Source organism: Cyanistes caeruleus, chromosome 3, assembly GCF_971803275.1.
Source record: "Cyanistes caeruleus chromosome 3, bCyaCae1.hap1.1, whole genome shotgun sequence".
NCBI classification, from domain to species: Eukaryota; Metazoa; Chordata; class Aves; order Passeriformes; family Paridae; genus Cyanistes; species Cyanistes caeruleus.
In genome coordinates this window covers 93,244,520-93,262,501 of record NC_141703.1, presented here as the reverse complement: position 1 = coordinate 93,262,501, position 17,982 = coordinate 93,244,520, and the positions used below count along the sequence as shown (strand labels likewise).

Here is a 17,982-nt window from a genome sequence, read left to right as displayed (position 1 = left end):
AACTTCAGAGATGATATGCTGCTCTCTGATAAAAATAGAAGATAGTCTCCTATGCTGGCATGTCCCCCAGTCACTGCCTGCCTGGGAATCAATTATTATCACATCAGGAAACAATAGCTGTGGAGAACATCAGTCATGTCAAGCAAATCTTTCATCTCTCCTTCTTTTTCTTTAAAAGGGTATTAGAGACTTATATTCAAATGTTACATTTCCCTCTGGCAAGAGAAACCAAAATCCCATTCTTTCAGCCAGGAGTAGCTGTGTAGGAGTGGGCCTTCTTTGCATCTTTGTTGCAAGCCTTTAGACTGGAGCAAGCCAACAGGACAGGAGCCTCTTTGGCAGGAGGCACAGGCAGATGGGAGCCACGCCTGCATCCCCAGAAGCAACGCTTGTGATTTTCTCGGGTAGGTGCTAGCACTACGTGGGCACCTGGAGCACCTGGCTAGGCTGGGCTCCTTCTGTCTTTGCTGAAGCTCACCTGACAAACTTTGAGCTGCACCTTTAAAATAAGAACTAACGGCACAGAAAGACTCAGGGTGCGTCGTCAGAGTCTAAATTCAGAGATATGTGGCCAAACTAAATGGAGTTTTGGCACGTGATAATACAGATTTCTACACAAAAAGCTGCTTTGCTCCTTACTGCAGGAGGATGGTGAATATGCCACTGGAGCTGTCAAAGCTGCAGGAAAAAGAAGCTTGCTAATAAAAATAAAAATGCCAAAGTCAGCATGTAGAGGCAAAGGCTTTTATTCTGTCTAGAACTCCGGGTTTTGGCTTATGAGGCATCAGAAGTTGTTCCACCTGCAGGCTTTGCATATCCCAGCGACTCCTGCAATGCTGCACCTCAAGCTATGCTGAGCAAGAAAAGGAGAGAGAATGAGTGAGCAACAAAGAGTCAGGACAACACAATAAACTCCTCCGAGGCTTTTTGGCTAGAGACGAAGTTGTGAACTCTTAATGTAGAGCGTTTGCAGAGGGATGATGCTGTGCGGACAGCAGCAGCCTATGGAAGGGAGTGTGCTTCTCAGCAAGGGCTGGAAGATCATCCTGAGAGAGGCAGAGCTCCCGGCGTGTCCCTGTCCCCGCCACGCTGTCCATCAGGTGGCGGCAGCGCTCCAGTGAATGGCAGGAGCAGCTCTTCTTCTGCCAGCCCTTCAGGGAGGGGATTTTTTCATCAGGCTGAGCAAGATTTTTGAGCGCTAGAAGAAGAGGTGCAAATCACACGTCTCCTCAATGAATGCAAAAAGTCAGCTGAGCTCGCTCTGAAATACCACATCTTGGGTTATTCAAAATGGGAACTAAACTTGTTTCAAAATACAGTGTCAGTCTCCTCAAATTAGACCAGCTGACAGAACAGAAAAAAGCAGAAAAAAGTTTTGGGTACATCAGTCTCTTACTGAGGCATTTCTTTGGCTCATGTGTGGTGAAACATGTCTGGTTTTTCCAACCTTATCAGCTGATCTAATAGAAGATAGATCTTAAAGTAGGGCTTTAGAAACCACACCTCACACACCTAAGCCATCTTAGGCTTTCTGTGCACAAGCACTGCGAGAATACAGATGTAAGCAATGAAGTTGGCAGGAGGAAGTACCATCCTTCAGCATAAACATAAAATTGTTTTGAGTCCTTGGTCTTTGTTAAAAGAAGCTGCAGCATCTCATTAAAAAACTCTTAGTCCAAAGTGACAATTAGAGAAGATCCTATTATTTTCTTTATAGGTAATTCATTAGGTCCATTGTTGAAGCTCTACTCAACATAAACAAAAAACTATTTGAAAAAGTGATGGACCATAGAACCAGCTCTGTTTGAGTTTCCTTCACACATTTCCTGAGCCAGATCCCACGTCTGACCTAAGGTAAGCAAAGGCCTAATTTGTCTTTCAGTTAAAACACAGGTACCTTTGGCGAGACTCTTGTCTCATGCAGAGGATACACTTCCTCAGTTGCGGGGTTAAAACAATAATCAGAACCACTATGCCTCCAATACCTGCTGCCACAACCCCAATGATTGTTCCAATGGATTCTTCTATACCAAACAAGCCTGGGGGAGAAAGGAAAGCAGAGAGAGTAATGTAAGATGTTTTCCAGACAAGTATATGCAATGCAGCCAGCATCTTTTCTGCAGTGGCTGCAGAGGAAGCTGCTTACTATGATCATGCTGATGTCTTGTCTGACATGAAATCCCTTCTACATGGGAGAGTGACTTGCACTACAGAGTTACTGATTTTTCCACTCCTATGTAGGAGCTCCTAAGCAGCATTCTCAAGCTGCTATGCTGTCTGTGCTTTAGAGAAAGGGCAGCCCCATCACTCCAGAAATCTCCCTCAACAGCTAGACACTATGGGATGGCAAAAGAAGCTGCTGCTTGAATTAATGGGACTCAGTCCTGTATACTTTTTTTAAAAATATGTTTTTGAAAGGAAAATAATTACTCTGACAACTTTGAGAAAGCCATGGATCTGCCTATCTACTTCCAAGGGAGACAGCACCAGAGAGCAGAAAGCAGCACTCCACTGAAGTCCTTTCTTTGACTGGCTGCTCTTGGGACTATTGCATGGCAGAGATGGCATAGTGCTGAAATTATGCATTTCATCATCCCAGGAACACAGAAAGGCAATTATGCTGGCCAGAGTGCAGACATTTCAAGAATAACCTGTGCTACTGAGACTATGAGATCAAGCCAACAGGAGACCTCATTAGACAGATGACCAAGCCCCTGCAGAGGGGCACAGTTTGCTTGCCTTAGTGTTACAGTTTAAACTGAGTAGTGTTATAAAAATTAGTAACTCAGGCTCAAAAGGCAAAGGCTTAGTGAATCTTGGTGAGATAGAAGCTTTGGTGACGAAAAATAGGAAAATGGTACTTGCATAATTTACTGTTGACACAGAAGGAGGTATTTTTTGTTAATTAGATAATAAGATAATAACCCTTCTAATGTGTTGGCTTTTTGGGACTGGAATCTGTTTAGCCTACATAAGAGGAAAGTTTGGCATTTCCAGCTGCTACAGACATAACAAGTTACCTCTTTACTTAATATGTCTAGCATCTATCTGTGAGGCTAAGAAAACATAGCAGGGAACTTTTAATGCTATTTTCATTTCAATGTGAATGAAGTTAATCAGAAATTATATAACGATCATATTATATATGATCCTCGTGATTATCGTGGGATTACTTATGTCATTCAGAGTTAAGGAATGACTATGCAAGTTAGTGGGTTGGAGAGAAATAACGTCAAAAAAAAAGAGGTCTAGAGCTGTTCCTTGAGATTGTACCTTGTCACCTGTCACTCATGGGGGTTCTGCCAGAGCTGTGAGTACAAGAGGAACTTGTCTGTTTCATTCTTTGCAGTGACTTTATGTTTATGGATAACATTATTCCTTCTTTTTCTGGTGTAAATGCTCCTCCTTATAATAATACCTGTGATTGTTTATAGAGACAAGCTAATGAATTTAAGCTGGCCTTACAAAAATAATGAGAAATTCTATAGAGCAATTACACTCCATGACACCAGGCCCTTACTGCCAGAGGCCAAACAGGCTGACTTCTCTGTTTCTGCAAGTGTGCAGAGCAGCTTTGGAGGAAAAACAAGGAGAAAAAAGGTAAATAACTCCAAGTATTACCCAGAGCCCTCCTGATCCTGAGCTTTGTGCCATCTCCTGTCACCACCTTCCCATCCGGAAGTGTAACCTCACAGAAATAAATACCATGGTCACTGGTTGTCACATTGAGGATAATCAAGGAAACATCCCCTTGAGACAAGTCTCCACTCGTGAAGATCCTGGAGTTATTTGGCAAGATGGTCACATTCTTTTCTAGCAGGTCCATCTGCCCTTTTTCATCTTCTTTGTACCACTTCACCATCAGGTCGGTCAGAGAGGGATGCTGTGGACTGTTAAGATGACAGTTCAAGGTCACAGTTTCACCTTCTTTGGCTTTCTCCTTGGCTGGTGTTTGAATCACCAAAAGGTTCCAAGGCTCAGGTGTCAACACCAAGGGCTGTGCTGTTACATGAGTCACTGCTGCTGCATTCTCCTTGTTTGCACCTCCACCAGTAACTCCTACATCTGTACCAAGGAAGAGAGAGAAGAGGACAGTTGAGGGTGATAGGATGATAAATGTTCCTGCTGCTCCTGACCTCTAACCAGCACAAAGTGGCTCCTGGAACTAGCACATGAGGGCAGTCACTGTTACAATGACAGGGATTTTCTTCCTAATTACACTTAGGTTATGTTGTGTACAGACAGGTCTTTTCCTGAGTATCAGCTCCTTTCTACCGCCACAGTAGAGGAAAGAAGATTAATGCCATTGTCTAATGGCTTTGGGTGAAATTTAGAGTCCAGTCAGCCCCCTTTCCATCTGCAACACTAACCTCTTTCTTCCCATCCTGAAGTCTCAGGGCCTGATGTTCCTGACTCAACTGCTTTTGAGGCAAAGCAAAAGATGCATGTACACCTACACACTGGCAGTTCTGTTCTGGCAAGTACAGTGAATAAGCATGCATCTAATGCAACTGCCTGCATCCCAAAACCTAACATGATTCTTAGAATTTTTGGCATGCACTTTCAGTTACAGGACAGGAAATCTTGAAATCATGGGAAGAATCTTCATTACCAGGGACTGAACCCCTAGCAGATCTTATCAGCAGTCTGAGGGACAGAACATCAGCCTTATGCCTGCACTGAAGCTGAAGGTGACAGCTATTCTCTGTCACACTATATTAGGAATGGTGAGAAGCACAACACGGACTCTCTTAGCTGCATTGTCCAAGAGAGCAAAGTTTATTATTCTTGATCTTCTTATGTCTTATAGACATGTTCAAGAAGGTCCAAGAGGTAAAACTCTCATTGGTCATTAAACCAACACATCACTGTCATTGGTTAAGAGGAACACCATCCCTTGACTGTTTCCTAAACAACACCTGCAGAGATTGTTTGTTCTTTACCAAGGACTGTTTGGATTCTTTCTCATGCTTTCTCAGGCCAGAATGAGAAGCCTGTGTGACTTAGTTTCACACAGGCTCTGTTCTCTGCTTGCTTTTTGCATTTAGCATCCACAATTCTCTGTGAAGGGACTGTCTCCTGTTAGCTTCTGTTAGAAAAACATGAACATGTCTGTAGCAGACATTTCAACCTGCCTTCTCATACTCGGGTGCTAACCACAGTATCATATCCTTGAGCTAAGAGTAGTGAGAATGGATCCCATTTCTGGGAACAAGCCTGGGCACAGTAAATGAGAGAAATAGTTGCTGTCTCAAAAAGAGGGAAAAGCAAACCTAAAAATAAGCTTTTGCCAAGAAAGAGTTCAGGCCAAATTTTGGAAAAGGCTCTTCTGTTGTTTTATTTTCTTCAAGTGAAATAGTCTCCCTTCGAGCTAGTTTGTGTCCTCTCAAAGACTGCAGACCATTCCAGAGTGAAGGTCCTGATTTTCCATTGTCTTCAGTCTTTCATTGCCATCCACAGAGTGTGAAACATTGTTGTGTAGGTCTGGTAAAGCATTACAATGACAATAGACACTCTCTGCTCAGGGACAAATGTCTCGAGGCAATGGAAAACCAAACCCCTTTATGATCACTTTGAGAGTTACTTGAATGGCTCCTCCAGGCATGCTTGTACACAAAAATCACAATTGTATTCATAGTTATTATTATTTATGACTCATATGGGAGTAGAGGATTTCTGTCAGCCAGCAGGGCCCTGTTGTTCTGGGCACCTTACAAAAGGCTGGGATATAGAGTTTATAGTTTACATATGAGACAAGAGAGAAGTCATGAATACAAAAATACAGGAACTATAAACTGGCTGTGAAACTAGGCAACAACAGAGCATGTCAAACATCTTATGAGCTGTTTGTCGCTCTGTGCTTTTACCACAAAGTAAAGATTTTTGCCTTGGAACTGGAACACCAACCCATGGGAACTGGATGCCTGAGAATTAGGTACCCAAATATAGTTTTGAATCTGGCCCCCTAAAATGAGTAGTTCTTACTGAAGGTATGGGGTGAGATGTTATCCTTCCGTTCATATGTAATCCTACCAATGAGCCCACTGGACCTTCTTGAGGAAATCTGAGGTCCAGATCTTCCCTGCCTAGTTAGATACGTGTATCAAGGCAGCAGTCATAAAAGCTGAAGTATCTTGACAAACACTTTGAGGAAATACAAAGTATAATTGAAATAACTGACAAATCTTGACATATTACAGTTTTGTGCATCAAATATTCTGAAGTGATCTATTTGGCTATTTATTAGAGTGAATTTGAGCAGTTGCATAATGAGAACTCTTTTAAAATCTCAGTTTATTAACCATTTTTTCCGCTGGATAACTGTTGCATTAGCTAATGTGTGCTACTGCTACCTTGTTTTCAAGGAATGGCCACAAAATTTTCTCTGCTACAAGCATTCTAGTCTTGCCATATGCATCCCTGTAACACATCTCTAATTTTTATTTCTTTTAGTGATGTGAAAGGTGTGTTTTTTACACAGACAGTGGCTAGAGAATGTAACCGAGTAGGAACATGTTGCCTCTGTTCATCATGAGTTTTAGACACATCTCCTATCATGAGATAATAAATGGCCTTGTCATCTGTCTTATTCCACATCTTTGATTCAATACAAATCATGTAACTTAACTAGGAAAATTAAAACAGGAGAGGAGTAAGCTGTCTTGTTTTGTCCCAGCTCTCTTTGGGGGTTTCACTGAGAAGGTCACAGCACTACCTCTATTTTTCTCCCTTTCTTTTCTTCCTTTTTATTTTTTAAGGCTGCAAAATTGGAACATATTAGTTCACTGGTATTCAATTACACAATGCCCTTATCGTTTTGGCATCTGGGATCATACCATGCCAAATGCTTTGCTGACTCTGCTTCAAAGCTCTTTTTAAGTCAATTGCTTCATTAGCAGAGTGATGTGTAGGTCCCTTGTCATGCGGGTTGTGGGGCTCAAGCCCATGCAGAGGAATGTGAGCCTTTGTAGTGAAAGCACTTGAGCTAGACAGGGTACAGAGAAATACATGATGATCTTGTCTAGACCTGGACAAACGATTAGATGATCTAATAGGTCATTGTCATATGAAGTCCTTAGTTCAGGTCCAGTTTTCAGTCACGAGGGGAGAAAGCTCTCTGGGACTCCCTGTAATGTGGCAATGTGCTCCACATTTGGCAGTACTTAACAGGGCACCTACTAAAGTCCTCAGCCTCCCCTTGACGTAACCTGCAGGTTGATACTTCCCCATGTAAGGACATAACAGACCTGTAAGTGAGAAATACACAAGCCAGGCTAGAGGAGCAGGGTGAAAAAAATGAAAGAATAAAATACAGCTGCATTCTCTTCCTGTCCTAGAGCCTCACTAAAGTCTTTGGTGCCTGGAGTAAATCCCAGCAGCCCTGCAAGCTTCTTCTGCTGCCTGCCAACAGCATGGGGGAAGCAAAATGGTGTGCGAGGTCAGTGCAGAATTCTACCTTTCCAGTTTAGCCTCCTCTCCTTTAATTCACACTCAGTAGCTGGAGGGGTTCAGGGCAAATAGGGTTCAATTTCCAACCCACAAAAAACTCCTCTCATGATGAAATTACTGTCTTTCAGATAGTTTTGTTTGCTTTAGAGCTCAGCTTCACATTCATACAGTGCTGGAGTCATGAAGGTGCTTTACAAGCTGCATCCAGCTCGCAGACATCTATGATTAAGTGATCAATGACTGCACATTGCTGCTCTTAATTTATATGACTTTTGCCCTGGGCTGAGGTTGTCTTTCACAAATGGATATGAATAACTACCTTGTGACAATAACTGGTGGCTAATATATCAGAGAAACAAAACAGAAATGGAGCTTCTAGGAATGATGATACACATCTGGGAAAAGACAGGCAAATACACTCTTTCTGAACATTTATATTAGAGAAACAGGAATGTATCTAAAGAGAAAAGTATGTTTTAATGCAATGTACAACATTAAATACAATTTCTCTGTACCCTGAGGAAGCCCTCAGTTGAAAGTTGCATTTTGTTTGAAAAAAAAAAAAAAAAGAAAAAAAAGTACTTTTCATGCCAAGCCCCAAGAACAACCTATATTTCTTCTAATTTAGGAAGATGGTTTAGTACTCACCCACCACCAAGAAGAAGATGAATGAAGACACTGCAGATCTATAGAGTTTCCCAATGTGCTGGCTCATGGCTGCTGAAGTACATGGCCTCATCATCTCTCCCTCTGGTAGTAAGGGTAAAAAATATGTGTGTATTATAGCAACAGGACCTCACATTCTGCCTAGAGAATGTCACACTTACTAAAGTTACCACAGCTTTGAGCCCACAGTGCTCTGCCTGATCCCTGGATGAGAGCCACATTGCAAGTGACAATTACTTCCCCAGTGGCTGTCCTGATCTCTCTCTGAGAATATGTCAGAAATGCTCTGAGAGGAGAGGGAATACATTGTTTTTTACTTTATGCTTGTATAAACCACAACTTTGGGCTGAGTATAGAATATCCAGATACGCCAAAGGAGACCTCTCTTCTGCTGAACCTCTCCTGAGTGATCATGAGAACACAAAAAGCATTGGCCTAATTATCTGAATATTCAGACTCTAATGTACCACGATATCAACCTAACACACCACAGGAGGAAATTTCAGGAACTCAGTAACTTTGTGGCTATATGCACATGGTGTTTACAGGTAAACTGTATTCCCCAAAGTGGTGTGGTTTTTTGGGTTTTTTTTTCAGTGCAGAACAAGTCCTTTTTCACCAGAAGTTGACTAGTTAAACTGTATTTATATTAAAGTAGAGCTTGTCTATGCAACTTGGGTGGAGGGAAAAGCGCTGGAGAGGGCAGCCTATCTGCAAAACCAGCAGGTGTGCTCTGAATCAGTCTGTGTTTATACAAGGTCCACACAGAGCACAATCCTGTGAGAGGAGCTACAGCAGCTTCAAGCCTCACCTGTACCACCCAGCCCTGCCAGGCATGCTGTGCCTGCACCAAGGATGGGCTATGGTCACTATTTGGCTGACACCTCTTCTCTCAACTACAGGATTAGGGATCAGAGGACACTTTCTCTGATGATCCTGCATATGTTCAAAACTCTCCAGGAAATGGAATTGTGCTTGAGTATCCAGTAAGGACTCAATTTCATAACTCTTAAAACACAATGCAGCTGAGAGAGGCATGAGTATTTCTGCTTTTCTTTGCATATGAAAGCAAAAAGGACCCATATTTGATTAGCAAAACTTGGCTGACGAAATAATGTCAGGAGGAATGGCCCATTCCTGGAGTCACCAGTTGTCACTTTAGCTTTGGTGTGCAGATCCCAAAGCAGTGGAATCACCAAAAGCAGGATAGGCTAGAGGGAGTATGGTTAAAGGAATCTGGGAGGCAAATACTTCCCTGAAATGGGTAGGGAAAGTGGGAAGACCTGTGATTAGCAGGCAGGAATCATATTAGGAAGGGAACTGGGGCCAAGTGCAGAGCAACAGAGCACTTCAGAAGGAAGATGGAAGTTTGTGAGGGTATTCTGAAGGAAGTACTGCCAAAGTGCTAGTGAGTAAAGCCAAAAGATTCATGAGGGGAAAAAGTTAGAGGAGTCAAAAACAATTAAGAGTTTGAGGAGGGAATAACCTGTAGAGTCAAAGGCACCTGGCAGTTCAAGAGGATTTTGCACTAAGTTACTGGTTTAGAGTGCTGATTGTGACTGTGTGTCAGAGGAGTCAGTGTGAGAAGATGGATCTGAACCAAAGGCAATCCAAACACTCTCTGATTTAAACCCAAGTACTTGGTGTACTTCAAAAAAACCCTTCAAGTGTGTAGTGATGGACATACTACCATTGTTCCTGCAAATGCTATTTATGTTCATGTCATCCAGAACTAGCAATTCTCTTGTGAATCCTCCATTAAGTAGGTCATGTCTAAGCCAAAGCGCCAGGTCAGCCAGCTTTTAACTGAGGGAATACAAAAGGGGTTGGTTAGTGTTGCTGGCAGCCAGTAGATGAACATGAAGCTGCTCCCACTTGGATAACCCAATATGATTCAGATTATGGACAAAAAGCAAAATAAACTGGTACCCTGAGTGTTGTTGAAAAAAGCTCTCAAAATTCAAGTGTCAGGCGCAAATCAAGAAAGTGTTATAGGTACATATTATATTGTTGGCTTTTTGCAAATATTAAAATGAATGTTATGTGTATAAGAATGGAAAATTTTGTTGTATTAATATAGTTTTATTTATTTCTGTTATTGATGAAACTTAGAAATAGTGGTATAATACATATATGTTAAGCTATGACATAACATTAAAACAAAAACTACTTTTGTCTGAAAAAGATAGCTGGAGACCCTTTTTTCTTCCTTTTCTAAACTATCTTATCCAGACGAAGACAGCAGTGACCAGAACTCTGGGGGGGGAATTTATTGCATTTCTATATATCAGGTATCAGGGAATGTAAATCTCGATGGCGCCAAGATTGATCTATTGGAAAGGGGGCAAGAGAAAACTAAACAGAAGAACACCAAAGATCCTAAGATGAATGTATGAATATGTATGAGAATCTATGGATATGTAGTAGGTTTCTGTTTTTAAGGGACAATCCTTTGTCAGTAAGGTGTGCTCTCTTGGCTGAATGCAAAGACACCTGGCCGTATCTGTATACTTTATTTTTTTCTCCTAATTGTCTTTCTATTAAACTTTTAAATTCTATAAAATTATGTGAACCTCATTTTTCACAAAAGCAATGAACAAAAAAATGAAACAAAACACACATTCTTTTTTACAGGTTCTTGTGAATTTTGGAGACTTGCAATTGCTTGCATTAACAGTGTCCTGTCTGGGCCAACAGCTGTGAGGAGGGACACTTTTCCATGGGGACTTGGGACACTTTTTCTACTGCAGCAGCGAGCAGATATCACAGGGCCCTGAGATGTCCAGGTGGAGCCTCCACAAGAGAGAGCCTTTACCTCCATTTCCTGGGGAAGTGGTAGAGAGAAAGGGGACAATAGGAGCAACTAGCATTGTCACAACAGGCTGTTTTACTCACCCGTATATCCTATCCAATCCATCCATCCAACATCCATCCATCCATCCATCCACCCATCCATCCATCCATCCATCCATCCATCCATCCATCCATCCATCCATCCATCCATCCATCCTCTACTAGCTAACTACCCAGCAACGTGATTTCTTTGCACCTCACAGGTCTCTTTTCCTGTGAGGTGAGCTGAGGGCGCAGCTCTGAGAGCCATCATCGATCCGGTTGGGTCCCCCCGATTTGAGGAGCCCTCCGAGTGCCCAGAGCTTAGGGGAGAAACTACTCAGCGCTGCTCAGCAGCCTCACAAATGAGACCCAGGGTTTCCTGGGATGAAACCCCCCACACTGACTTCCTTTATGTCACTTCATCCTCCGCTCGGCCCGCGGCCAGCCTTCTCCCTCTCCCCCTAGGAGTCCCCCCGGAGCGCCCTTCGGCAGTGTTTTCCCTCGGATCCCCCCAATTCGGGATTTGGGAGCCGTTTCGCTGCCCGGGCGCTGTTTAACCGGCTGCGCTCACGGAGAGCAGCGGGCGCGGAACTCTCCCTCAGGGGGGAGGCAGCGAACACCGCCCCCCCACCCCCTCCCGCAGCCGGGAGTTTTTTTCCTACTACAGCTCTCAAACTTTCCACCGGCGCGGAGGCTTCCCAGTTAACCCTTGCGGGAGCCGCAGAGGGGCTGCCGCGGCCGGACGAGGAGGGGACCGGAGGCGCCGCAGCGCTCTCCGCCCCCCATGACGGCTCCCTCTCCTCGGGAGCAGCGGCGCCGCTCGCCCGTGGCAACCTCCTCCCGCCGCGGGCCGGCGGTGCGGCCGGCGCCGGCCCCTTTAAATGGCGGCCGCGGCTCAGCCGTGCGCCCCGCGGAGGCAGCTGGCGCGGCCCTCGCCCCCTCCATGGTAAGCGCCGCGTTCTGCGCTCCCCGCCCGCCCCTCCGGCGGGCTCCGTGCCCCCGGCCGCCGCCCCACAGCCCCCCGGGCCAGCGGCGGGCCGCGCAGGTAGGTGCGGGGGGCGGCAGCCCCACGGGCGGGCCCCGGACGGGCGGCGGCGGCGTGGCCCCGCGGGAAGCGCCGCCGTCCCCACCCACCTCCCCGAAAGTTTTTGGGGCGAGGCGGGGCCGCGGGCAGGGTGGCCCTCGGGGCTCCCCGATGAGGGGGATGGCGAGCGCCCCACGGAGTCCCCTTAGGGAGGGTCTGGGCTCCCGAGAGACCCGGCGGGGAGGCGGCTGCGGGGTTGCCGGGCAGCCGCTGAACCCCGGTGTTTATGTGGGGAGGGAGCGGGCGAGCAGCAACTGGTGGAGCCCGCAGCGAGTGCGGGTGTTCGCGTGGAAAGTGCCCCCGGGGGCAGCTGTGCTCTCACACCACGTAGCCCGGAGTGTCTGTGCCTTTGCCTCGCTCCGCTGTCCCCTCCTCAGCCTGGCCCCAGCCCGGGCCGCGGCCCCGGGGGGCGCCCGGGGTGGCCCAGCGCCGTCTCGGTCCTGAGCTGGGTTGGAGCCGAAACCCAGCGTTGCCTCATCCCGGCGGATCCGGTAGTACAGGCGGGGTTACGGGTTAGGGCCCCGGGCTGGTTGTGAACCGCTTGCTGGGTGGGATGGCACAAGTGGTATTCTGTGGCTCTGTTTCCCTTCATAAAGCAAGACTGACTTCCAAAGGAAAGAGTACTGATAACAAGGGAGAGTGCTACAGAGTTAGAACAAAGTGTTGCTTATTATCTTTGTAGTAAGTGGTATGAGTCAAATTACTTGTCTCTGAAGTGTTTGCCTTGTATTTATATACAGTTTATAGTGTAACTAACAGTAAGTATAAGCACTTGCTGTATCAGTATTATAATGACATATGTCAGTCATCTGGTAAAAATGCTACACCTGGAAGACCTTCTTAAGTTCTGAAAGGTCTCACAGGTTCCTGAGATGTGCTGCATGTTAGGCACTGATGTCTCATGTTGATATTATTTCAGTTCTAAGTATCTGTGCAGCTTCAACGTGCAAGTTGGGGGGACTGCAGTGGAAATAAAATACTTTAATAAAAAAAGTAAAAAATAATTAAATGCAGTATAGTGTAGGGGGAAAAAATAAAACAAATTAAAAAGCTGTTAGTGGGAAGTGTTTCCATGCTACTCACCTTGGTGAAACTACCATGTCAAGTTTCATTTAATACGCAGCTGTTAAATGGACAAACCATCTTGTTTCACCTTTCTCTACCACTGCTGGATTACATACCTTACTTCTTTGTTCACAGGAAGTTCATGAAGTGGATCATGGTCTTATTAACCAGCAACTTTCTGATTCAGAGGAGACTCTTAATTCATGCACAGAGAAAATGCAGGGTCCTGCTCAGTATAGCTGGAGTGCTGACTGGAGCTTTTGGGTAATGTGTTCTAGCTCTCTCCTAACTTGGTTTTAATTTATAAATATAATACATGTCTATTTTAATTTACGCATGTGTGTATATGTACAAGTTTTATATCCACAGTTCTCAAGTTGCTTTGTAGTCATGAATTAGTAAAGTGTTCTCCACCCATGTAGTGAGGCAGGTAATTTTATCATTACTGGCTTACTAAAGTGTAAGGTGAGACTGAGAGGGGGTGAAGTTGTTTATCTGATGTCATGGATCAAGTTAGTGACAGAACTTGTGGCTTCTGTGCCCTGTCCTGTCTCCCACTTTCTGGCATGAACCCATCCAATATTTCTTATGCCTATAGAAAGACATTTTTGATACACTGGTGCTTTTTAAGCATAAGGGCTGAATTTTGGTTCTCAGTGGTGGTTGGTGGTTGTGGATTGCATTCCTAGTGTTCGTTTTTGTCAAGTAAACACATTTGTTTTCCACAAGAGTAAAAAAGCTTCCTGTGTTTTCTGTAAAAATTGAATTTCTGTATAAGAAAGGCAGAAAAGAAGTTATTTTTTTTTCTTTCTGGGGAAGTGCCTGACTGAAAGCAGAGTGTGTAATAATAAGTTCTTATTTCAGTACTTTCCTTTCAGTAGCTTTTTTAAAATGCCTTGAGAGAAGGTGAGTGTGTGTGTGTGTGTGTGTAGACTTGGAGTGTATCTTCTGCTGTTAATTTGGTGCATGGATTGTTATTGTTTGATAGGGAAGGAGACCACCTGTGCATGGAGCCACAGGCACCAGCTGATCTTGTGGGAGACACAGAGTGCCAGAGCTGTGAGGAAGGGAATCTGACTCAGGTTCTGTGTCAGGTGTCCTCAGTACATCCGTGTGCTTCAGCTCATAGGAGCATCATCCGGACTACTGTGTCCTTCTCCTGATGAGCTGTCACAGTGTTCCTTGTGCTCAGCAGGTGCAAGATTGAGTAACTAGTGAAGGCCAGAAGGAATCTGTGGCAGACCTGTGAGCAGAAGTGGGGGGATTAGATTTCCCAACTCCTTATTTATAAATCTAGCTTGTATGTTCTCATCACTCCTGTTCACAGGTAGGTGTCCCAATGCTCAGGACATCTGTTTTGCACCTTAGGCCATAGGATAAATCCCCTCCAAATGCATGTGTGTACTCTTCAATGGAGCAGTAGTAATGTAGAGCCAGTGGAAATGGGACAGGCCTAATAAAATCCCAGCAGGTCATAGACTTGTGTTGCTAGAGTGAGTTCTTGGGGTGTTCAGTATTTTCTTCACTATCCCTGCTGAGACAAGGATGGTCGAGGACTGTTCTGTCTGTGCCCAGCTGTGTCTCTGTACCTGAGTGGATGGGAAGTCATGCTGTGCAGACATTGTAACTGCCAGCTATGCTCTTGTTAGGTGGCAAATTAGATTGTGTAAACTAATGCTTGCTGGTTTGTGTACAACCACTAATTCAGGTGGTATTTTGTGTGAGGAATAAACCTGTTCAGGTCTCGGTGTCAGGTTATTGGACCTGCTGTTAACAACTCAGTGTTTCCTTGATAGGCCTGGCGATGGAAAATGAAGTCATTAATGTACTCTACATGGAGAATGTAGCTGTGCTATTGGTTTTGCACTCTTAGGTTTCAGACACATACTGAAGGCTTGAAGTTTCTTTGACCAGAACTTTGAGCCTGCACAGTGCAGGATTTTGTGTCCTCACTGTGCCACTTTCTGCTCCCTGTAGTAATGTGTGCGTGTAACTTCAGGGAAGTGGGATTCTTCAGTGCAGTGGCAGCTGCTGTGTGAGGTCTTTTTCTAGTATGATTAAATGATTATTTTCTCTCTGATTTATGCTCCAAGACCTTAGTATGTGTTTGATGTTGGTGTTTGTCTGGTTCTGCAAACATGACCTTGCACTTAAAATAAAGTAACTGTGTAAATACTTCCCTTTTGTAAGATAACGCTGTGGCTGGAAATGTTCTAGTCTTACTGTCACTGATTAGTTTTAAAAGCCTGTACCAGTCTGGTTGTAGGAAGCCACGGTGCTTATTTTCTCAGCCTCAAGGCAACTGAATTGTAAAGCAGCAAGAACCAGGAAGTCACAAATTTGAGAAGAAAATTATGATTTTTTTATTTTTATTTTTTTTTTTTTTGTTATATCATTGGCATCTCTTCTTGCTCTTGTTGACAGAAGATGTTTCAATAAGTTGCACGTTGATGATCAGCTGTTGACTATTAAAAACAAATCGTTATAACTCCCTAAATTCTGAGTCATAGTAAATGTGCAGGCGATAGCAAGAAAGGCAGCTTGTTGCAGTGTGTGAAGCATGTGTCACTAACATTTGACAAAGATCATCTTAGTGTCCTGTGGCAGGTGGGGACTTGTTATGCTTGTTCCCACTCTTGAGTCAGAAGAATGGAGGAATTCCTACAACAGCAGGACTAGCCTGTGGTAGCATCCAGGGATCAGCTTTGTTGCCTGGGTTATTTGTCTGGAGAGGCCACACGCTTCCAGCAGCTTAGGTTTGCTCCAAGGGTTGATTTCTTCTGAGGGTGATGTACTCTTGCTTTGCTGATGATAGAAACCAAATGTGGATGTTAGAGCCTGACTGGTTTGACTTCAATTTTTCATGGATTGAGTGGGAGTAGGCAGTTATGCCATGCCTCTGGAAGTTAGGCCAGGGATCATGAATGCTCAACAGGAGCACAGGTAATTAGGAGCAGTCTAGGGCTGGCAGCCTCTGGGACAGTCTCTCTCCTGCTATGGTGAGGCTATGGTAAGTGGGGAAAAGGAAGGATAGCTGAAAAATTATCAGGCAGGGTAGAAGAGTATCCTACTATGTAGAATTTTTCTTACCTCTTAAAAAAATAGTATTTTGGATATCTTTATTGAATAATTTTCAGAAATAATTAGTTTTCTCTGTTACTGAAAGCAGTTCTTAAACTGATAGTATTACTTAACTTCTATTTTTAAGGTTGATGGTGTGTCATGGGCTATTTTTTGGTTTTGGTTTTTGGTTTTTTTCCCCCCCTCCATCTGGAGGTGGACAAAGCTGGACTTGTATAAACTCACTGGAAGAAGAAAAGAGGATGGCTTACAAACTTAATCTTGGGTCTTTCTCTCTCCACGGGAAATGGTACAGCTTTTATCTCCAGTTGATTAAATAGTCCTAGTTTGGGCAACTGCAAATAGGTGATGAAAGTCAAAGATGATTGGAAATTATATTGTATCTGGGAGCCCTATCTCAGGATTCTGAATTCACCTTTTTATCCTTTTTTATGCCCTTCTTACTGAAATATGGTTCAGTTTAATATCCTTGGAAGAAGAAACCTGTGAAAGCCTTAAGTATTTTCCTACCATAGTGAAGAAGGTGGAAGGTGAATAAGGAAGCTAATGAAAAGGATCCTTGCATCAAAAGTGAAGGTTTTGTGTCTGAGAACTCTAATTTATATTATTGAACAGGCAAAGAAAGTTCATGTATGTCTACAATAAGAAGAATGCCTGTGGGGAAAAAACCCCCAAAAAGCGAGTCCTTCCCTTGGAATGAAAAGGTAGGTGGAATGAGTGGAAATCAAATGAGCATCTCAGAAAATTGCTTGTATCTGGGAGGCCTCCTTAAGAATTTGAAAATGTGAGGTGTCAAGGAGGTGTTAGAAAGAAGGTAATAAAAGAGGCTTAAAAAAGGCAATCAATTGGAGTATAATGCCAGTTTAAAGAGTTGGTCAGTATGAAGGAGTTTGAAAATAGAAGCAAGTAACTGATACAGTGAAAAGTGAAAATAAGCCTTTTCATAATATAAGAGCAGCTGAGGTTGCACAAGACCGAGAAGGAATTTTGAATTTTTTACACACATGGATCTGGTTTTGACAAGAAAGAACTGGTCTGGGAGTGTGTGACAATATGTATGGCAAGATTACAGTCAGTATATATGACTCAAACCTGCACAAGGAGGGATGCAGATGTGTATCACAATTTGGAAGATAACGTATTGAAGCACAGATACAAACTGAGGCACTTGGGGGCCCAAGACTAGTAGGGTTTATTTAATATTTAATGAAATATTGTATGTATACTTATTTGAATCCTCCTTCCATCTTTCTCTGAAGACTTACACCACTCTTGGAATGGCTTACTGGGCTGGCTGAAGTGGTAATTGTTTTGGGGGCTGATATTTAAGGCCTTGTGACAGTAGCTCTCTTATTTTGTATATTTGGTATGTTCCTTCTTATCTCTGCCTCCAAATGTTTGGGATGTGGAGGAGATACATCAATTCTCTTGACACTGGAGGAGGATTTTTAGCCTCCTTTTTATTTGCTGGTATGAAGCAGTCTGCTGAGGAGGATGGGAATTGGTTAAATTGATTGCTATAGGTCTACAAAGAGAGTAAAAGCCTTTAAGTGCATTAATGCTGCATTTTTGGGTTTTGTTGACTGGGCTTTTGTTAATTTGGTTTGGTTTTTTAAATGCCCTAACTTTAGTACAAATAGCTTTTGCTGTAGTTGCAGGACTGGCTTTGTTGTTTGTTTGTCTACCTGGAATCCCCAGAAACAGGTGCCTTTTTTCAGCCCTGTGATAGCACTGATTATACAGCAGCAGTGTTTTAACCTGGTAGGAAGATGAACTGCAGTTCTAACCAACCATTGAACATG

General features: G+C 43.8%; 2 protein-coding genes across 12 annotated transcripts in view; one reads left to right on the top strand and one right to left on the bottom strand.

The window, feature by feature from the left end:
- Positions 1 to 730: 730 nt before the first annotated feature.
- Positions 731 to 9,789, bottom strand: LOC111939376 (uncharacterized). 2 transcript variants are annotated; one of them, XM_086882937.1, is made up of 4 exons: positions 8,098 to 9,789; positions 3,706 to 4,065; positions 1,898 to 2,039; positions 731 to 853 (listed from the first exon to the last, which is right to left on the bottom strand). In XM_086882937.1, the coding sequence occupies exons 1-4, from the start codon at positions 8,189 to 8,191 to the stop codon at positions 844 to 846; spliced, it is 606 nt and encodes a 201-aa protein (XP_086739063.1). In that variant the 5' UTR covers positions 8,192 to 9,789; the 3' UTR covers positions 731 to 843. The 2 variants fall into 2 exon arrangements, with proteins under 2 accessions (XP_086739063.1, XP_023797365.2); XM_023941597.2 differs by lacking the exon at positions 731 to 853 and having other exon boundaries at positions 1,790 to 2,039; positions 8,098 to 8,249.
- Positions 9,790 to 11,219: 1,430 nt separating this feature from the next.
- Positions 11,220 to 17,982, top strand: part of GRAMD1C (GRAM domain containing 1C) — a 51,913-nt gene continuing 45,150 nt past the window's right edge. For 2 of the 10 annotated variants that reach the window (XM_086882933.1, XM_086882932.1), the window contains exons 1-2: positions 12,124 to 12,525; positions 13,235 to 13,363. In XM_086882933.1, coding sequence (XP_086739059.1) covers positions 13,316 to 13,363 — 48 coding nt within the window. In that variant the 5' untranslated portion in view covers positions 12,124 to 12,525; positions 13,235 to 13,315. Of the gene's footprint in view, positions 11,996 to 12,123; positions 12,526 to 13,234; positions 13,364 to 16,800; positions 16,885 to 17,982 lie in introns of those variants that run through there. The other 8 variants (XM_086882928.1, XM_086882927.1, XM_086882925.1 and 5 more) reach the window with 8 other exon arrangements.

Excerpts from the sequence above, each read along its gene's own strand:
- LOC111939376 (XM_023941597.2), bottom strand. The coding sequence starts at position 8,191 with ATGATGAGGCCATGTACTTCAGCAGCCATGAGCCAGCACATTGGGAAA. Across the intron at positions 4,066-8,097 it reads CATCTTCTTCTTGGTGGTGG|ATGTAGGAGTTACTGGTGGA; the intron begins GTGAGTACTAAA and ends TCCTTGGTACAG. Across the intron at positions 2,040-3,705 it reads TGTGACAACCAGTGACCATG|GCTTGTTTGGTATAGAAGAA; the intron begins GTATTTATTTCT and ends TTTCTCCCCCAG.